This window comes from Salvelinus alpinus, chromosome 3, assembly GCF_045679555.1.
Source record: "Salvelinus alpinus chromosome 3, SLU_Salpinus.1, whole genome shotgun sequence".
Taxonomy (NCBI): Eukaryota; Metazoa; Chordata; class Actinopteri; order Salmoniformes; family Salmonidae; genus Salvelinus; species Salvelinus alpinus.
Window position 1 is genome coordinate 105,246,327 of NC_092088.1, and position 18,046 is coordinate 105,264,372.

General features: G+C 46.1%; 1 protein-coding gene across 1 annotated transcript in view; it reads left to right on the forward strand.

Moving 5' to 3' along the window:
• The window catches only part of LOC139571658 (formin-2-like), a 165,766-nt gene that overhangs the window by 133,241 nt on the left and 14,479 nt on the right, over positions 1-18,046 (forward strand). The window contains exon 14 of the mRNA XM_071394732.1: positions 12,266-12,386. Within this exon, the coding sequence (XP_071250833.1) occupies positions 12,266-12,386 (121 nt within the window). The remainder of the gene's footprint in view (positions 1-12,265; positions 12,387-18,046) is intronic.

An 18,046-nucleotide genomic window follows, 5' to 3' on the forward strand; every position in this document is an offset into this window, starting at 1 on the left:
AACTCTACTACCCTAACCCACTCTACATGATCTAACTCTACTACCCTAACCCACTCTACATGATCTACCTCTACTACCCTAACCCACTCTACATGATCTAACTCTACTACCCTAACCCACTCTACATGATCTAACTCTACTACCCTAACCCACTCTACATGATCTAACTCTACTACCCTAACCCACTCTACATGATCTAACTCTACTACCCTAACCCACTCTACATGATCTACCTCTACTACCCGAACCCACTCCACGTGATCTAACTCTACCACCCTGACCCACTCTACATGATCTAACTCTACTACCCTGACCCACTCTACATGATCTAACTCTACTACCCTAACCCACTCTACATGATCTAACTCTACTACCCTAACCCACTCTACATGATCTAACTCTACTACCCTAACCCACTCTACATGATCTAACTCTACTACCCTAACCCACTCTACATGATCTAACTCTACTACCCTAACCCACTCTACATGATCTAACTCTACTACCCTAACCCACTCTACATGATCTAACTCTGTTACTAACCCACTCTACATGATCTAACTCTACTACCCTAACCCACTCTACATGATCTAACTCTGTTACTACCCCCCTCTACGTGATCTAACTCTACCACCCTAACCCACTCTACATGATCTAACTCTACTACCCTAACCCACTCTACATGATCTAACTCTACTACCCTAACCCACTCTACATGATCTAACTCTACTACCCTAACCCACTCTACATGATCTAACTCTACTACCCTAACCCACTCTACATGATCTAACTCTACTACCCTAACCCACTCTACATGATCTAACTCTGTTACTAACCCACTCTACATGATCTAACTCTACTACCCTAACCCACTCTACATGATCTAACTCTACTACCCTAACCCACTCTACATGATCTAACTCTACCACCCTAACCCACTCTACATGATCTAACTCTACTACCCTAACCCACTCTACGTGATCTAACTCTACTACCCTAACCCACTCTACGTGATCTAACTCTACTACCCTAACCCACTCTACATGATCTAACTCTACTACCCTAACCCACTCTACATGATCTAACTCTACTACCCTACCCCACTCTACATGATCTAACTCTACTACCCTAACCCACTCTACATGATCTACCTCTACTACCCTAACCCACTCTACATGATCTAACTCTACCACCCTAACCCACTCTACATGATCTAACTCTACTACCCTAACCCACTCTACATGATCTAACTCTACTACCCTAACCCACTCTACATGATCTAACTCTACTACCCTAACCCACTCTACATGAATTAACTCTGTTACTAACCCACTCTACGTGATCTAACTCTACTACCCTAACCCACTCTACGTGATCTACCTCTACTACCCTAACCCACTCTACGTGATCTACCTCTACTACCCTAACCCACTCTACGTGATCTAACTATGTTACTACCCTAACCCACTCTACATGATCTAACTCTACTACCCGAACCCACTCTACGTGATCTAACTCTACTACCCTAACCCACTCTACATGATCTAACTCTACCACCCTGACCCACTCTACGTGATCTAACTCTGATACTAACCCACTCTACATGATCTACCTCTACTACCCTAACCCACTCTACATGATCTAACTCTACTACCCTAACCCACTCTACATGATCTAACTCTACCACCCTAACCCACTCTACATGATCTAACTCTACTACCCTAACCCACTCTACATGCTCTACCTCTACTACCCTAACCCACTCTACATGATCTAACTCTACTACCCTAACCCACTCTACATGATCTAACTCTACTACCCTAACCCACTCTACATGATCTAACTCTACTACCCTAACCCACTCTACATGATCTAACTCTACTACCCTAACCCACTCTACATGATCTACCTCTACTACCCGAACCCACTCTACATGATCTAACTCTACCACCCTAACCCACTCTACATGATCTAACTCTACTACCCTAACCCACTCTACATGATCTAACTCTACTACCCTAACCCACTCTACATGATCTAACTCTACTACCCTAACCCACTCTACATGAAGTAACTCTGTTACTAACCCACTCTACGTGATCTAACTCTACTACCCTAACCCACTCTACGTGATCTACCTCTACTACCCTAACCCACTCTACGTGATCTACCTCTACTACCCTAACCCACTCTACGTGATCTAACTATGTTACTACCCTAACCCACTCTACATGATCTAACTCTACTACCCGAACCCACTCTACGTGATCTAACTCTACTACCCTAACCCACTCTACATGATCTAACTCTACCACCCTGACCCACTCTACGTGATCTAACTCTGATACTAACCCACTCTACATGATCTACCTCTACTACCCTAACCCACTCTACATGATCTAACTCTACTACCCTAACCCACTCTACATGATCTAACTCTACCACCCTAACCCACTCTACATGATCTAACTCTACTACCCTAACCCACTCTACATGCTCTACCTCTACTACCCTAACCCACTCTACATGATCTAACTCTACTACCCTAACCCACTCTACATGATCTAACTCTACTACCCTAACCCACTCTACATGATCTAACTCTACTACCCTAACCCACTCTACATGATCTAACTCTACTACCCTAACCCACTCTACATGATCTACCTCTACTACCCGAACCCACTCCACGTGATCTAACTCTACCACCCTGACCCACTCTACATGATCTAACTCTACTACCCTAACCCACTCTACATGATCTAACTCTACTACCCTAACCCACTCTACATGATCTACCTCTACTACCCTAACCCACTCTACATGATCTAACTCTACTACCCTAACCCACTCTACATGATCTAACTCTACTACCCTAACCCACTCTACATGATCTAACTCTACTACCCTAACCCACTCTACATGATCTAACTCTACTACCCTAACCCACTCTACATGATCTACCTCTACTACCCGAACCCACTCCACGTGATCTAACTCTACCACCCTGACCCACTCTACATGATCTAACTCTACTACCCTAACCCACTCTACATGATCTAACTCTACTACCCTAACCCACTCTACATGATCTAACTCTACTACCCTAACCCACTCTACATGATCTAACTCTACTACCCTAACCCACTCTACATGATCTAACTCTACTACCCTAACCCACTCTACATGATCTAACTCTGTTACTAACCCACTCTACATGATCTAACTCTACTACCCTAACCCACTCTACATGATCTAACTCTACTACCCTAACCCACTCTAAATGATCTAACTCTACCACCCTAACCCACTCTACATGATCTAACTCTACTACCCTAACCCACTCTACGTGATCTAACTCTACTACCCTAACCCACTCTACGTGATCTAACTCTACTACCCTAACCCACTCTACATGATCTAACTCTACTACCCTAACCCACTCTACATGATCTAACTCTACTACCCTAACCCACTCTACATGATCTAACTCTACCACCCTAACCCACTCTACATGATCTAACTCTACCACCCTAACCCACTCTACGTGATCTAACTCTACTACCCTAACCCACTCTACATGATCTACCTCTACTACCCTAACCCACTCTACGTGATCTAACTCTACCACCCTAACCCACTCTACATGATCTAACTCTACTACCCTAACCCACTCTACATGATCTAACTCTGTTACTAACCCACTCTACATGATCTAACTCTACTACCCTAACCCACTCTACATGATCTAACTCTGTTACTACCCCCCTCTACGTGATCTAACTCTACCACCCTAACCCACTCTACATGATCTAACTCTACTACCCTAACCCACTCTACGTGATCTACCTCTACTACCCTAACCCACTCTACGTGATCTAACTATGTTACTACCCTAACCCACTCTACATGATCTAACTCTACTACCCGAACCCACTCTACGTGATCTAACTCTACTACCCTAACCCACTCTACATGATCTAACTCTACCACCCTGACCCACTCTACGTGATCTAACTCTGATACTAACCCACTCTACATGATCTACCTCTACTACCCTAACCCACTCTACATGATCTAACTCTACTACCCTAACCCACTCTACATGATCTAACTCTACTACCCTAACCCACTCTACATGATCTACCTCTACTACCCTAACCCACTCTACATGATCTAACTCTGTTACTACCCTAACCCACTCTACATGATCTAACTCTACTACCCTAACCCACTCTACATGATCTACCTCTACTACCCTAACCCACTCTACATGATCTAACTCTACTACCCTAACCCACTCTACATGATCTAACTCTACTACCCTAACCCACTCTACATGATCTAACTCTGTTACTACCCCCCTCTACGTGATCTAACTCTACTACCCTAACCCACTCTACATGATCTAACTCTACCACCCTGACCCACTCTACATGATCTAACTCTACTACCCTAACCCACTCTACATGATCTAACTCTACTACCCTAACCCACTCTACATGATCTAACTCTGTTACTACCCCCCTCTACATGATCTACCTCTACTACCCTAACCCACTCTACGTGATCTAACTCTACCACCCTAACCCACTCTACATGATCTAACTCTACTACCCTAACCCACTCTACATGATCTACCTCTACCACCCTAACCCACTCTACATGATCTAACTCTACCACCCTAACCCACTCTACATGATCTAACTCTACCACCCTAACCCACTCTACATGATCTAACTCTACTACCCTAACCCACTCTACGTGATCTAACTCTACTACCCTAACCCACTCTACATGATCTAACTCTACTACCCTAACCCACTCTACATGATCTAACTCTACTACCCTAACCCACTCTACATGATCTAACTCTACTACCCTAACCCACTCTACATGATCTAACTCTGTTACTAACCCACTCTACATGATCTAACTCTACTACCCTAACCCACTCTACATGATCTAACTCTACTACCCTAACCCACTCTACATGATCTACCTCTACTACCCTAACCCACTCTACATGATCTACCTCTATTACCCTAACCCACTCTACATGATCTACCTCTACTACCCTAACCCACTCTACATGATCTACCTTTACTACCCTAACCCACTCTACATGATCTAACTCTACTACCCTAACCCACTCTAGATGATCTAACTCTACTACCCTAACCCACTCTAGATGATCTACCTCTACTACCCTAACCCACTCTACATGATCTAACTCTGTTACTAACCCACTCTACATGATCTAACTCTGTTACTAACCCACTCTACATGATCTACCTCTACCACCCTAACCCACTCTACATGATCTAACTCTATTTCTAACCCACTCTACATGATCTAACTCTGTTACTAACCCACTCTACATGATCTAACTCTGTTACTAACCCACTCTACATGATCTACCTCTACCACCCTAACCCACTCTACATGATCTAACTCTACTACCCTAACCCACTCTACATGATCTAACTCTACTACCCTAACCCACTCTACATGATCTAACTCTACTACCCTAACCCACTCTACATGATCTAACTCTACTACCCTAACCCACTCTACATGATCTAACTCTACTACCCTAACCCACTCTACATGATCTAACTCTATTACCCTAACCCACTCTACATGATCTAACTCTACTACCCTAACCCACTCTACATGATCTAACTCTACTACCCTAACCCACTCTACATGATCTAACTCTACTACCCTAACCCACTCTACATGATCTACCTCTATTACCCTAACCCACTCTACGTGATCTAACTCTACTACCCTAACCCACTCTACATGATCTAACTCTACTACCCTAACCCACTCTACATGATCTAACTCTGTTACTAACCCACTCTACATGCTCTACCTCTACTACCCTAACCCACTCTACATGATCTACCTCTACCACCCTAACCCACTCTACATGATCTAACTCTACTACCCTAACCCACTCTACATGATCTAACTCTACTACCCTAACCCACTCTACATGATCTAACTCTACTACCCTAACCCACTCTACATGATCTAACTCTATAACCCTAACCCACTCTACATGCTCTAACTCTACTACCCTAACCCACTCTACATGATCTACCTCTACATGATCTAACTCTACTACCATAACCCACTCTACGTGATCTAACTCTACTACCATAACCCACTCTACGTGATCTAACTCTACTACCCTAACCCACTCTACATGATCTAACTCTGCTACCCTAACCCACTCTACATGATCTAACTCTGCTACCCTAACCCACTCTACATGATCTAACTCTACTACCATAACCCACTCTACATGATCTAACTCTACTACCCTAACACACTCTACATGATCTAACTCTACTACCCTAACCCACTCTACGTGATCTAACTCTACTACCCTAACCCACTCTACGTGATCTAACTCTACTACCCTAACCCACTCTACGTGATCTAACTCTACTACCCTAACCCACTCTACATGATCTAACTCTGTTATTACCCCACTCTACATGATCTAACTCTACTACCCTAACCCACTCTACTCCCCTAACCCACTCTACATGATCTACCTCTACTACCCTAACCCACTCTACTACCCTAACCCACTCTACATGATCTACCTCTACTACCCTAACCCACTCTACTACCCTAACCCACTCTACATGATCTAACTCTACTACCCTAACCCACTCTACATGATCTACCTCTACTACCCTAACCCACTCTACTACCCTAACCCACTCTACATGATCTAACTCTACTACCCTAATCCACTCTACATGATCTACCTCTACTACCCTAACCCACTCTACTACCCTAACCCACTCTACATGATCTAACTCTACTACCCTAACCCACTCTACATGATCTACCTCTACTACCCTAACCCACTCTACTACCCTAACCCACTCTACATGATCTAACTCTACCACCCTAACCCACTCTACATGATCTAACTCTACTACCTTAACCCACTCTACATGATCTAACTCTACTACCCTAACCCACTCTACATGATCTAACTCTACTACCCTAACCCACTCTACGTGATCTAACTCTACTACCCTAACCCACTCTACATGATCTACCTCTACTACCCTAACCCACTCTACATGATCTAACTCTACTACCCTAACCCACTCTACATGATCTAACTCTACTACCCTAACCCACTCTACATGATCTAACTCTACTACCCTAACCCACTCTACATGATCTAACTCTACTACCCTAACCCACTCTACATGATCTAACTCTACCACCCTAACCCACTCTACATGATCTAACTCTACTACCCTAACCCACTCTACATGATCTAACTCTACCACCCTAACCCACTCTACATGATCTAACTCTACTACCCTAACCCACTCTACATGATCTAACTCTACTACCCTAACCCACTCTACATGATCTAACTCTACTACCCTAACCCACTCTACATGATCTAACTCTACTACCCTAACCCACTCTACATGATCTAACTCTACTACCCTAACCCATTCTACATGATCTAACTCTACTACCCTAACCCACTCTACATGATCTACCTCTACTACCCTAACCCACTCTACATGATCTAACTCTACTACCCTAACCCACTCTACATGATCTACCTCTACTACCCTAACCCACTCTACATGATCTAACTCTACTACCCTAACCCACTCTACATGATCTAACTCTACTACCCTAACCCACTCTACGTGATCTAACTCTACTACCCTAACCCACTCTACGTGATCTAACTCTACTACCCTAACCCACTCTACATGATCTAACTCTACTACCCTAACCCACTCTACATGATCTAACTCTACTACCCTAACCCACTCTACATGATCTAACTCTACTACCCTAACCCACTCTACATGATCTAACTCTACTACCCTAACCCACTCTACATGATCTAACTCTACTACCCTAACCCACTCTACATGATCTTACTCTACTACCCTAACCCACTCTACATGATCTAACTCTACCACCCTAACCCACTCTACATGATCTAACTCTACCACCCTAACCCACTCTACATGATCTAACTCTACTACCCTAACCCACTCTACATGATCTAACTCTACCACCCTAACCCACTCTACATGATCTAACTCTACTACCCTAACCCACTCTACATGATCTAACTCTACTACCCTAACCCACTCTACATGATCTAACTCTACTACCCTAACCCACTCTACATGATCTAACTCGACTACCCTAACCCACTCTACATGATCTAACTCGACTACCCTAACCCACTCTACATGATCTAACTCGACTACCCTAACCCATTCTACATGATCTAACTCTACTACCCTAACCCACTCTACATGATCTAACTCTACTACCCTAACCCACTCTACATGATCTACCTCTACTACCCTAACCCACTCTACATGATCTAACTCTACTACCCTAACCCACTCTACATGATCTAACTCTACTACCCTAACCCACTCTACATGATCTAACTCTACTACCCTAACCCACTCTACGTGATCTAACTCTACTACCCTAACCCACTCTACGTGATCTAACTCTACTACCCTAACCCACTCTACGTGATCTAACTCTACTACCCTAACCCACTCTACGTGATCTAACTCTACTACCCTAACCCACTCTACATGATCTAACTCTACCACCCTAACCCACTCTACATGATCTAACTCTACCACCCTAACCCACTCTACATGATCTAACTCTACTACCCTAACCCACTCTACATGATCTAACTCTACTACCCTAACCCACTCTACATGATCTAACTCTACTACCCTAACCCACTCTACATGATCTAACTCTACTACCCTAACCCACTCTACATGATCTAACTCTACTACCCTAACCCACTCTACATGATCTTACTCTACTACCCTAACCCACTCTACATGATCTAACTCTACCACCCTAACCCACTCTACATGATCTAACTCTACTACCCTAACCCACTCTACATGATCTAACTCTACCACCCTAACCCACTCTACATGATCTAACTCTGTTACTAACCCACTCTACATGATCTAACTCTACTACCCTACCCCACTCTACATGATCTAACTCTACTACCCTAACCCACTCTACATGATCTAACTCTACTACCCTAACCCACTCTACATGATCTAACTCTACTACCCTAACCCACTCTACATGATCTAACTCTACTACCCTAACCCACTCTACATGATCTAACTCTACTACCCTAACCCACTCTACATGATCTACCTCTACCACCCTAACCCACTCTACATGATCTACCTCTACCACCCTAACCCACTCTACATGATCTACCTCTACCACCCTAACCCACTCTACATGATCTAACTCTACTACCCTAACCCACTCTACATGATCTAACTCTACTACCCTAACCCACTCTACATGATCTAACTCTACTACCCTAACCCACTCTACATGATCTAACTCTACTACCCTAACCCACTCTACATGATCTAACTCTACTACCCTAACCCACTCTACATGATCTAACTCTACTACCCTAACCCACTCTACATGATCTAACTCTACTACCCTAACCCACTCTACATGATCTAACTCGACTACCCTAACCCACTCTACATGATCTAACTCTACTACCCTAACCCACTCTACATGATCTAACTCTACTACCCTAACCCATTCTACATGATCTAACTCTACTACCCTAACCCACTCTACATGATCTAACTCTACTACCCTAACCCACTCTACATGATCTACCTCTACTACCCTAACCCACTCTACATGATCTAACTCTACTACCCTAACCCACTCTACATGATCTAACTCTACTACCCTAACCCACTCTACGTGATCTAACTCTACTACCCTAACCCACTCTACGTGATCTAACTCTACTACCCTAACCCACTCTACGTGATCTAACTCTACTACCCTAACCCACTCTACGTGATCTAACTCTACTACCCTAACCCACTCTACATGATCTAACTCTACCACCCTAACCCACTCTACATGATCTAACTCTACCACCCTAACCCACTCTACATGATCTAACTCTACTACCCTAACCCACTCTACATGATCTAACTCTACTACCCTAACCCACTCTACATGATCTAACTCTACTACCCTAACCCACTCTACATGATCTAACTCTACTACCCTAACCCACTCTACATGATCTTACTCTACTACCCTAACCCACTCTACATGATCTAACTCTACCACCCTAACCCACTCTACATGATCTAACTCTACTACCCTAACCCACTCTACATGATCTAACTCTACCACCCTAACCCACTCTACATGATCTAACTCTGTTACTAACCCACTCTACATGATCTAACTCTACTACCCTAACCCACTCTACATGATCTAACTCTACTACCCTAACCCACTCTACATGATCTAACTCTACTACCCTAACCCACTCTACATGATCTAACTCTACTACCCTAACCCACTCTACATGATCTAACTCTACTACCCTAACCCACTCTACATGATCTAACTCTACTACCCTAACCCACTCTACATGATCTAACTCTACTACCCTAACCCACTCTACATGATCTAACTCTACTACCCTAACCCACTCTACATGATCTAACTCTACTACCCTAACCCACTCTACATGATCTTACTCTACTACCCTAACCCACTCTACATGATCTAACTCTACCACCCTAACCCACTCTACATGATCTAACTCTACTACCCTAACCCACTCTACATGATCTAACTCTACCACCCTAACCCACTCTACATGATCTAACTCTGTTACTAACCCACTCTACATGATCTAACTCTACTACCCTAACCCACTCTACATGATCTAACTCTACTACCCTAACCCACTCTACATGATCTAACTCTACTACCCTAACCCACTCTACATGATCTAACTCTACTACCCTAACCCACTCTACATGATCTAACTCTACTACCCTAACCCACTCTACATGATCTACCTCTACCACCCTAACCCACTCTACATGATCTACCTCTACCACCCTAACCCACTCTACATGATCTACCTCTACCACCCTAACCCACTCTACATGATCTAACTCTACTACCCTAACCCACTCTACATGATCTAACTCTACTACCCTAACCCACTCTACATGATCTAACTCTACTACCCTAACCCACTCTACATGATCTAACTCTACTACCCTAACCCACTCTACATGATCTAACTCTACCACCCTAACCCACTCTACATGATCTACCTCTACTACCCTAACCCACTCTACATGATCTAACTCTACTACCCTAACCCACTCTACATGATCTACCTCTACCACCCTAACCCACTCTACATGATCTACCTCTACCACCCTAACCCACTCTACATGATCTAACTCTACCACCCTAACCCACTCTACATGATCTAACTCTACCACCCTAACCCACTCTACATGATCTAACTCTACCACCCTAACCCACTCTACATGATCTAACTCTACTACCCTAACCCACTCTACATGCTCTACCTCTACTACCCTAACCCACTCTACATGATCTAACTCTACCACCCTAACCCACTCTACATGATCTACCTCTACTACCCTAACCCACTCTACATGATCTACCTCTACTACCCTAACCCACTCTACATGATCTACCTCTACTACCCTAACCCACTCTACATGATCTAACTCTACTACCCTAACCCACTCTACATGATCTAACTCTGTTACTAACCCACTCTACATGATCTAACTCTACTACCCTAACCCACTCTACATGGTCTACCTCTACTACCCTAACCCACTCTACATGATCTAACTCTACTACCCTAACCCACTCTACATGATCTAACTCTACTACCCTAACCCACTCTACGTGATCTAACTCTACTACCCTAACCCACTCTACATGATCTAACTCTGTTACTAACCCACTCTACATGATCTAACTCTACTACCCTAACCCACTCTACATGATCTAACTCTACTACCCTAACCCACTCTACATGATCTAACTCTACTACCCTAACCCACTCTACATGATCTAACTCTACTACCCTAACCCACTCTACGTGATCTAACTCTACTACCCTAACCCACTCTACGTGATCTAACTCTACCACCCTAACCCACTCTACGTGATCTAACTCTACTACCCTAACCCACTCTACGTGATCTAACTCTACTACCCTAACCCACTCTACGTGATCTAACTCTACTACCCTAACCCACTCTACATGATCTAACTCTACTACCCCGCTGCTGTGTCTAATGCTCTGTGCTCTAAGGACAAAGGTCATGTCATGTGTTCTCAGGACGCCGGCAGGGAGACGTGTCTCTACCCTCTCCCTGAGCCCCAGGACCTGTTCCAGGCTTCACAGATGAAGTTTGAGGACTTTCAGAAGGACCTGACCAGGCTAAAGAAGGACCTCCGAGGTAACTGAACCAAAAATATATAAACGCAGCAATTTCAAAAGATTTTACTGAGTTACAGTTCATATAAGGAAATCAGTCAATTTGAAATAAATAAATTAGACCCTAATCTATGGATTTCACATGACTGGGAATACAGATATGCATCTGTTGGTCACGTATATACTACATGACCAAAAGTATGTGGACACCTGCTCGTCGAACATCTCATTCCAAAATCATTGGCATTAATATGGAGTTGGTCCCCGCTTTGCTGCTATAACAGCCTCCACTCTTCTGGGAAGGCTTTCCACTAGATGTTGGAACATTGCTGCTATAACAGCCTCCACTCTTCTGGGAAGGCTTTCCACTAGATGATGGAACATTGCTCCTATAACAGCCTCCACTCTTCTGGGAAGGCTTTCCACTAGATGTTGGAACATTGCTGCTATAACAGCCTCCACTCTTCTGGGAAGGCTTTCCACTAGATGTTGGAACATTGCTGCTATAACAGCCTCCACTCTTCTGGGAAGTCTTTCCACTAGATGTTGGAACATTGCTGCTATAACAGCCTCCACTCTTCTGGGATGGCTTTCCACTAGATGTTGGAACATTGCTGCTATAACAGCCTCCACTCTTCTGGGAAGGCTTTCCACTAGATGTTGGAACATTGCTGCTAAACAGCCTCCACTCTTCTGGGAAGGCTTTCCACTAGATGTTGGAACATTGCTAAGAGGGGACTTGCTTCCATTCAGCCTCAAGCATTTGTGAAGTCAGGCACTGATGTTGGGCGATTAGGCCTGTCCTGCAGTCGGCCTTCCAATTCATCCCAAAGGTGTTCGATGTCATTGTATGCTGTAGCGTTAAGATTTCCCTTCACTGGAACTAAGAGCCTAAAAAAAACATGAAAAACAGCCCCAGACCATTATTCCTCCTCCACCAAACTTTACAGTTGGTACTATGCCTTCAGGGAGGTAACGTTCTCCTGGCATCCGCCAAACCCAGATTTGTCCGTCGGACTGCCAGATGGTAAAGCATGATTCATCACTCCAGAGAAAGCGTTTCCGGCCGCTCCAGAATCCAATGGCGGCGAGCTTTACACCCGTCCTGCAGACGCATGGCATTGTAAATGGTGACCTTAGGCTTGTGTGCGGCTGCTCGGCCATGGAAACAGATTTCATGACTCTCCCGGCCAACAGTTATTGTGCTGTCGTTGCTTCCAGAGGCAGTTTGAAACTCTGTAGTCAGTGTTGCAACTGAGGACAGACCATTTTTACGCGCTTCAGCGCACCGTGGTCTCATTCTGTGAGCTTTTGTGGTCTACCACTTCGCGCCTGAGCCGTTGTTGCTCCTGGACATCACCTACTATCTCCCAGGCCCCCGACCTCTCCCAGGCCCCCGACCTCTCCCAGGCCCCCTGCCCCTCCCAGGCCCCCTACCCCTCCCTGCCGATCCTAGGCCCCCTGCCCCTCCATGCCGATCCTAGGCCCCCTGCCCCTCCCTGCCGATCCTAGGCCCCCTGCCCCTCCATGCCGATCCTAGGCCCCCTGCCCCTCCATGCCGATCCTAGGCCCCCTGCCCCTCCATGCCGATCCTAGGCCCCCTGCCCCTCCCTGCCGATCCTAGGCCCCCTGCCCCTCCCTGCCGATCCTAGGCCCCCTGCCCCTCCCTGCCGATCCTAGGCCCCCTGCCCCTCCCTGCCGATCCTGGGCCCCCTGCCCATCCCTGCCGATCCTGGGCCCCCTGCCCATCCCTGCCGATCCTAGGCCCTCTGCCCCTCCCTGCCGATCCTAGGCCCTCTGCCCCTCCCTGCCGATCCTAGGCCCTCTGCCCCTCCCTGCCGATCCTAGGCCCTCTGCCCCTCCCTGCCGATCCTAGGCCCCCTGCCGCTCCCTGCCGATCCTAGGCCCCCTGCCCCTCCATGCCGATCCTAGGCCCCCTGCCCCTCCCTGCCGATCCTAGGCCCCCTACCCCTCCCTGCCTCTCCTAGGCCCTCTACCCCTCCCTGCCTCTCCTAGGCCCCCTGCCTCTCCTAGGCCCTCTACCTCTCCTAGGCCCCCTACCTCTCCTAGGCCCTCTACCTCTCCTAGGCCCTCTACCTCTCCTTGACACTCCTAGGCCCTCTACCCCTCCCTGCCTCTCCTAGGCCCTCTACCCCTCCCTGCCTCTCCTAGGCCCTCTACCCCTCCCTGCCTCTCCTAGGCCCTCTACCCCTCCCTGCCTCTCCTAGGCCCTCTACCTCTCCCTACCTCTCCTAGGCCCTCTACCCCTCCCTACCTCTCCTAGGCCCTCTACCCCTCCCTGCCTCTCCTAGGCCCCCTACCCCTCCCTGCCTCCTAGGCCCTCTACCCCTCCCTGCCTCTCCTAGGCCCTCTACCCCTCCTTGACACTCCTAGGCCCTCTACCCCTCCCTGCCTCTCCTAGGCCCTCTACCCCTCCCTGCCTCTCCTAGGCCCTCTACCCCTCCCTGCCTCTCCTAGGCCCTCTACCCCTCCCTGCCTCTCCTAGGCCCTCTACCTCTCCCTACCTCTCCTAGGCCCTCTACCCCTCCCTACCTCTCCTAGGCCCTCTACCCCTCCCTGCCTCTCCTAGGCCCCCTACCCCTCCCTGCCTCCTAGGCCCTCTACCCCTCCCTGCCTCTCCTAGGCCCTCTGCCCCTCCCTGCCTCTCCTAGGCCCCCTGCCCCTCCGCTCATCATACAGGGGTTGCTTGAATGATTACGCTAATTATCCAGGGAGCTTCAGACATAAGGACTCCACTTCCATGTGTAAATATTGATGTAAATGTAGTGTACAGCGCTGGCAGGGAACAGGCCTTTGAACACAGTGTGTAAACTACAAGTTATTTCCTGAAGGTCAAGCATTTAGAAGGCTGGAAGTTGTTAACACATTGGAAATGGTAAACAGATCTTTCTCTCTTTTTCAAGGTCACTCTGTCACTCGCTCATTCGCTCTCTCTAACTCGCTCGCTCTCTTTTCTCTCGCTCTCTCTCTGTAACTCGTTCCCTTTCTTTCTCTCTAACTGGCTCTCTCGCTCTCTTGCTCTCTCTGTAACTCGCTCCCTGTCTCTCTGTAACTCGCTCTCTGTCTCTGTCTCTCTCTCGCTCTCTGTCTCTCTCTCTCGCTCTCGCTCTCTCTCACTCTCGCTCTCTCGCTCTTTTTAACTCACTCCCTTTCTCTCTCTCAAAATTTTTTTTAAAAGAAAGTCTTCTCACCGTCTTCCCGTTATAATTTTTTTACATTCCTGGATTGTTCTCGTCCGCACGTCTGTTTTATCAACCAAACAGATTAAACCTGACCCCTCTACGCTGAGGTCACTGCTGTCAGAGCCCCGCGCGCAGGCCAGGGAGAGGGCAGGGCAGCAGCCTATTTCAGAGGTAGACGGACTATTTCAGGACAGAACCATATCAGGGTCATTTGGAGGAATGGGCCATTTTCTCTCTGATTCTCTTAGTTTTTAATGTGGTTCCAAGCAGCTCATTAAATGATGAGAAAGCAGGAGAGAGTTGTGTAAACACATCCTAGTTTCTACCCTGAACTCTGAACTCTGGCTTGGCTGAATCCCAAATGGCACTCTATTCCCTATATACACCTAGTGCACTACATAGGGCTGTAGTATAAAGTAGTGCACTACATAGGGCTGTAGTATAAAGTAGTGCACTATATAGGGAATAGGGCTGTAGTATAAAGTAGTGCACTATATAGGGAATAGGGCTGTAGTATAAAGTAGTGCACTATATAGGGAATAGGGCTGTAGTATAAAGTAGTGCACTATATAGGGAATAGGGCTGTAGTATAAAGTAGTGCACTATATAGGGAATAGGGCTGTAGTATAAAGTAGTGCACTATATAGGGAATAGGGCTGTAGTATAAAGTAGTGCACTATATAGGGAATAGGGCTGTAGTATAAAGTAGTGCACTATATAGGGAATAGGGCTGTAGTATAAAGTAGTGCACTATATAGGGAATAGGGCTGTAGTATAAAGTAGTGCACTATATAGGGAATAGGGCTGTAGTATAAAGTAGTGCACTACATAGGGCTGTAGTATAAAGTAGTGCACTACATAGGGCTGTAGTATAAAGTAGTGCACTATATAGGGCTGTAGTATAAAGTAGTGCACTATATAGGGAATAGGGCTGTAGTATAAAGTAGTGCACTATACAGGGAATAGGGCTGTAGTATAAAGTAGTGCACTACATAGGGCTGTAGTATAAAGTAGTGCACTATATAGGGAATAGGGCTGTAGTATAAAGTAGTGCACTACTTTATACTACAACCCTATTCCCTATATAGTGCACTACTCTATACTACAGCCCTATTCCCTATATAGTGCACTACTTTATACTACAGCCCTATTCCCTATGTAGTGCACTACTTTATACTACAGCCCTATTCCCTATATAGTGCACTACTTTATACTACAGCCCTATTCCCTATATAGTGCACTACTTTATACTACAGCCCTATTCCCTATGTAGTGCACTACTTTATACTACAGCCCTATTCCCTATATAGTGCACTACTTTATACTACAGCCCTATTCCCCATTTTACTGTCACGTTCTGCTGGTGAGGAGCAGTTGATCGCAGGTAGCTATCGCTCTGTCAGGACTGAGACCATGTTTCTCCCTGTCCTCGGGCGTCAACCGGAGAGACCATTTGCACTTTAACTACAGGGGGTCACTTCTCTGGAGAAGGGCGACGTCTTACGGGTTCCAACCCAACTTGTCCGTTTTAGTGAGTTGTATTGTTGTTATCACTGACCTTGATTTAGACTTCATCTCCGACTCAGCTGTTCCACTGTTCATACCGGACCATAATCCTTTGCTCCATGGGCTACCAAAACGCTGCAGGCGTAGACGTGAGATGATGAGGTGGGGTGAAATTGGAGGTGAAGAGAAAACCGAACGGCGCTCCCCTCTGTTCTATTGGCCAATGTCCAGTCACTGGAGAATAAGATGGATGAGCGTCGTCTATCAGAGAGACTTGAACAATATAAATGTCTTAGTGAAACGTGGCTGGATGAGGACGCTATGCTAGTGTAACCGATGTGAAAATGACTAGCTAGTTAGCGGTGGTACGCGCTAATAGCTTTTCAATCGGTGACGTCACTCTCTCTGAGACCTTGAAGTAGTTGTTCCCCTTGCAGAGGGGCTTTTGTGGCGCGATGGGTAACGATGCTTCGAGGGTGGCTGTTGTCAATGTATTCCTGGTTCGAGCCCAGATAGGGATGGGAAGCTATACTGTTAGACTATAATATCGTACTCGGTGGATTCTCCATGAGTGGCAGGATCGGACTGCGGCTTCAGGAAAAACAGTGTTTTTTTTCATGTTCTGCTTCAAGTTTGAAGGAAATCTTGTGCTTTTGATCACCTGGTTTTTAATGTGACTTCAAACCGTCCCACCTCACTTCTACCAACACATCTCCTGTGCCCCTATGGGTGCTAAAACTCCAGACCCACCTGTATTCTACCCACAGAAACTCATACAAGGCACTCCCTCGTCCTCCCTTCGGCAAATCTTAGCGTGACTCCATTCTCCTGCTTCCTGTTTACAAACAAAAAGCTGAAACAGGATGTACCAGTGACGCACTCCAATACAGAAGTGGTCGGACAAAGCAGACCCGCTTACAATGAACGTGACACAGACGCATACAAGATATCTACGATCTCCGAGTCTTCAAAC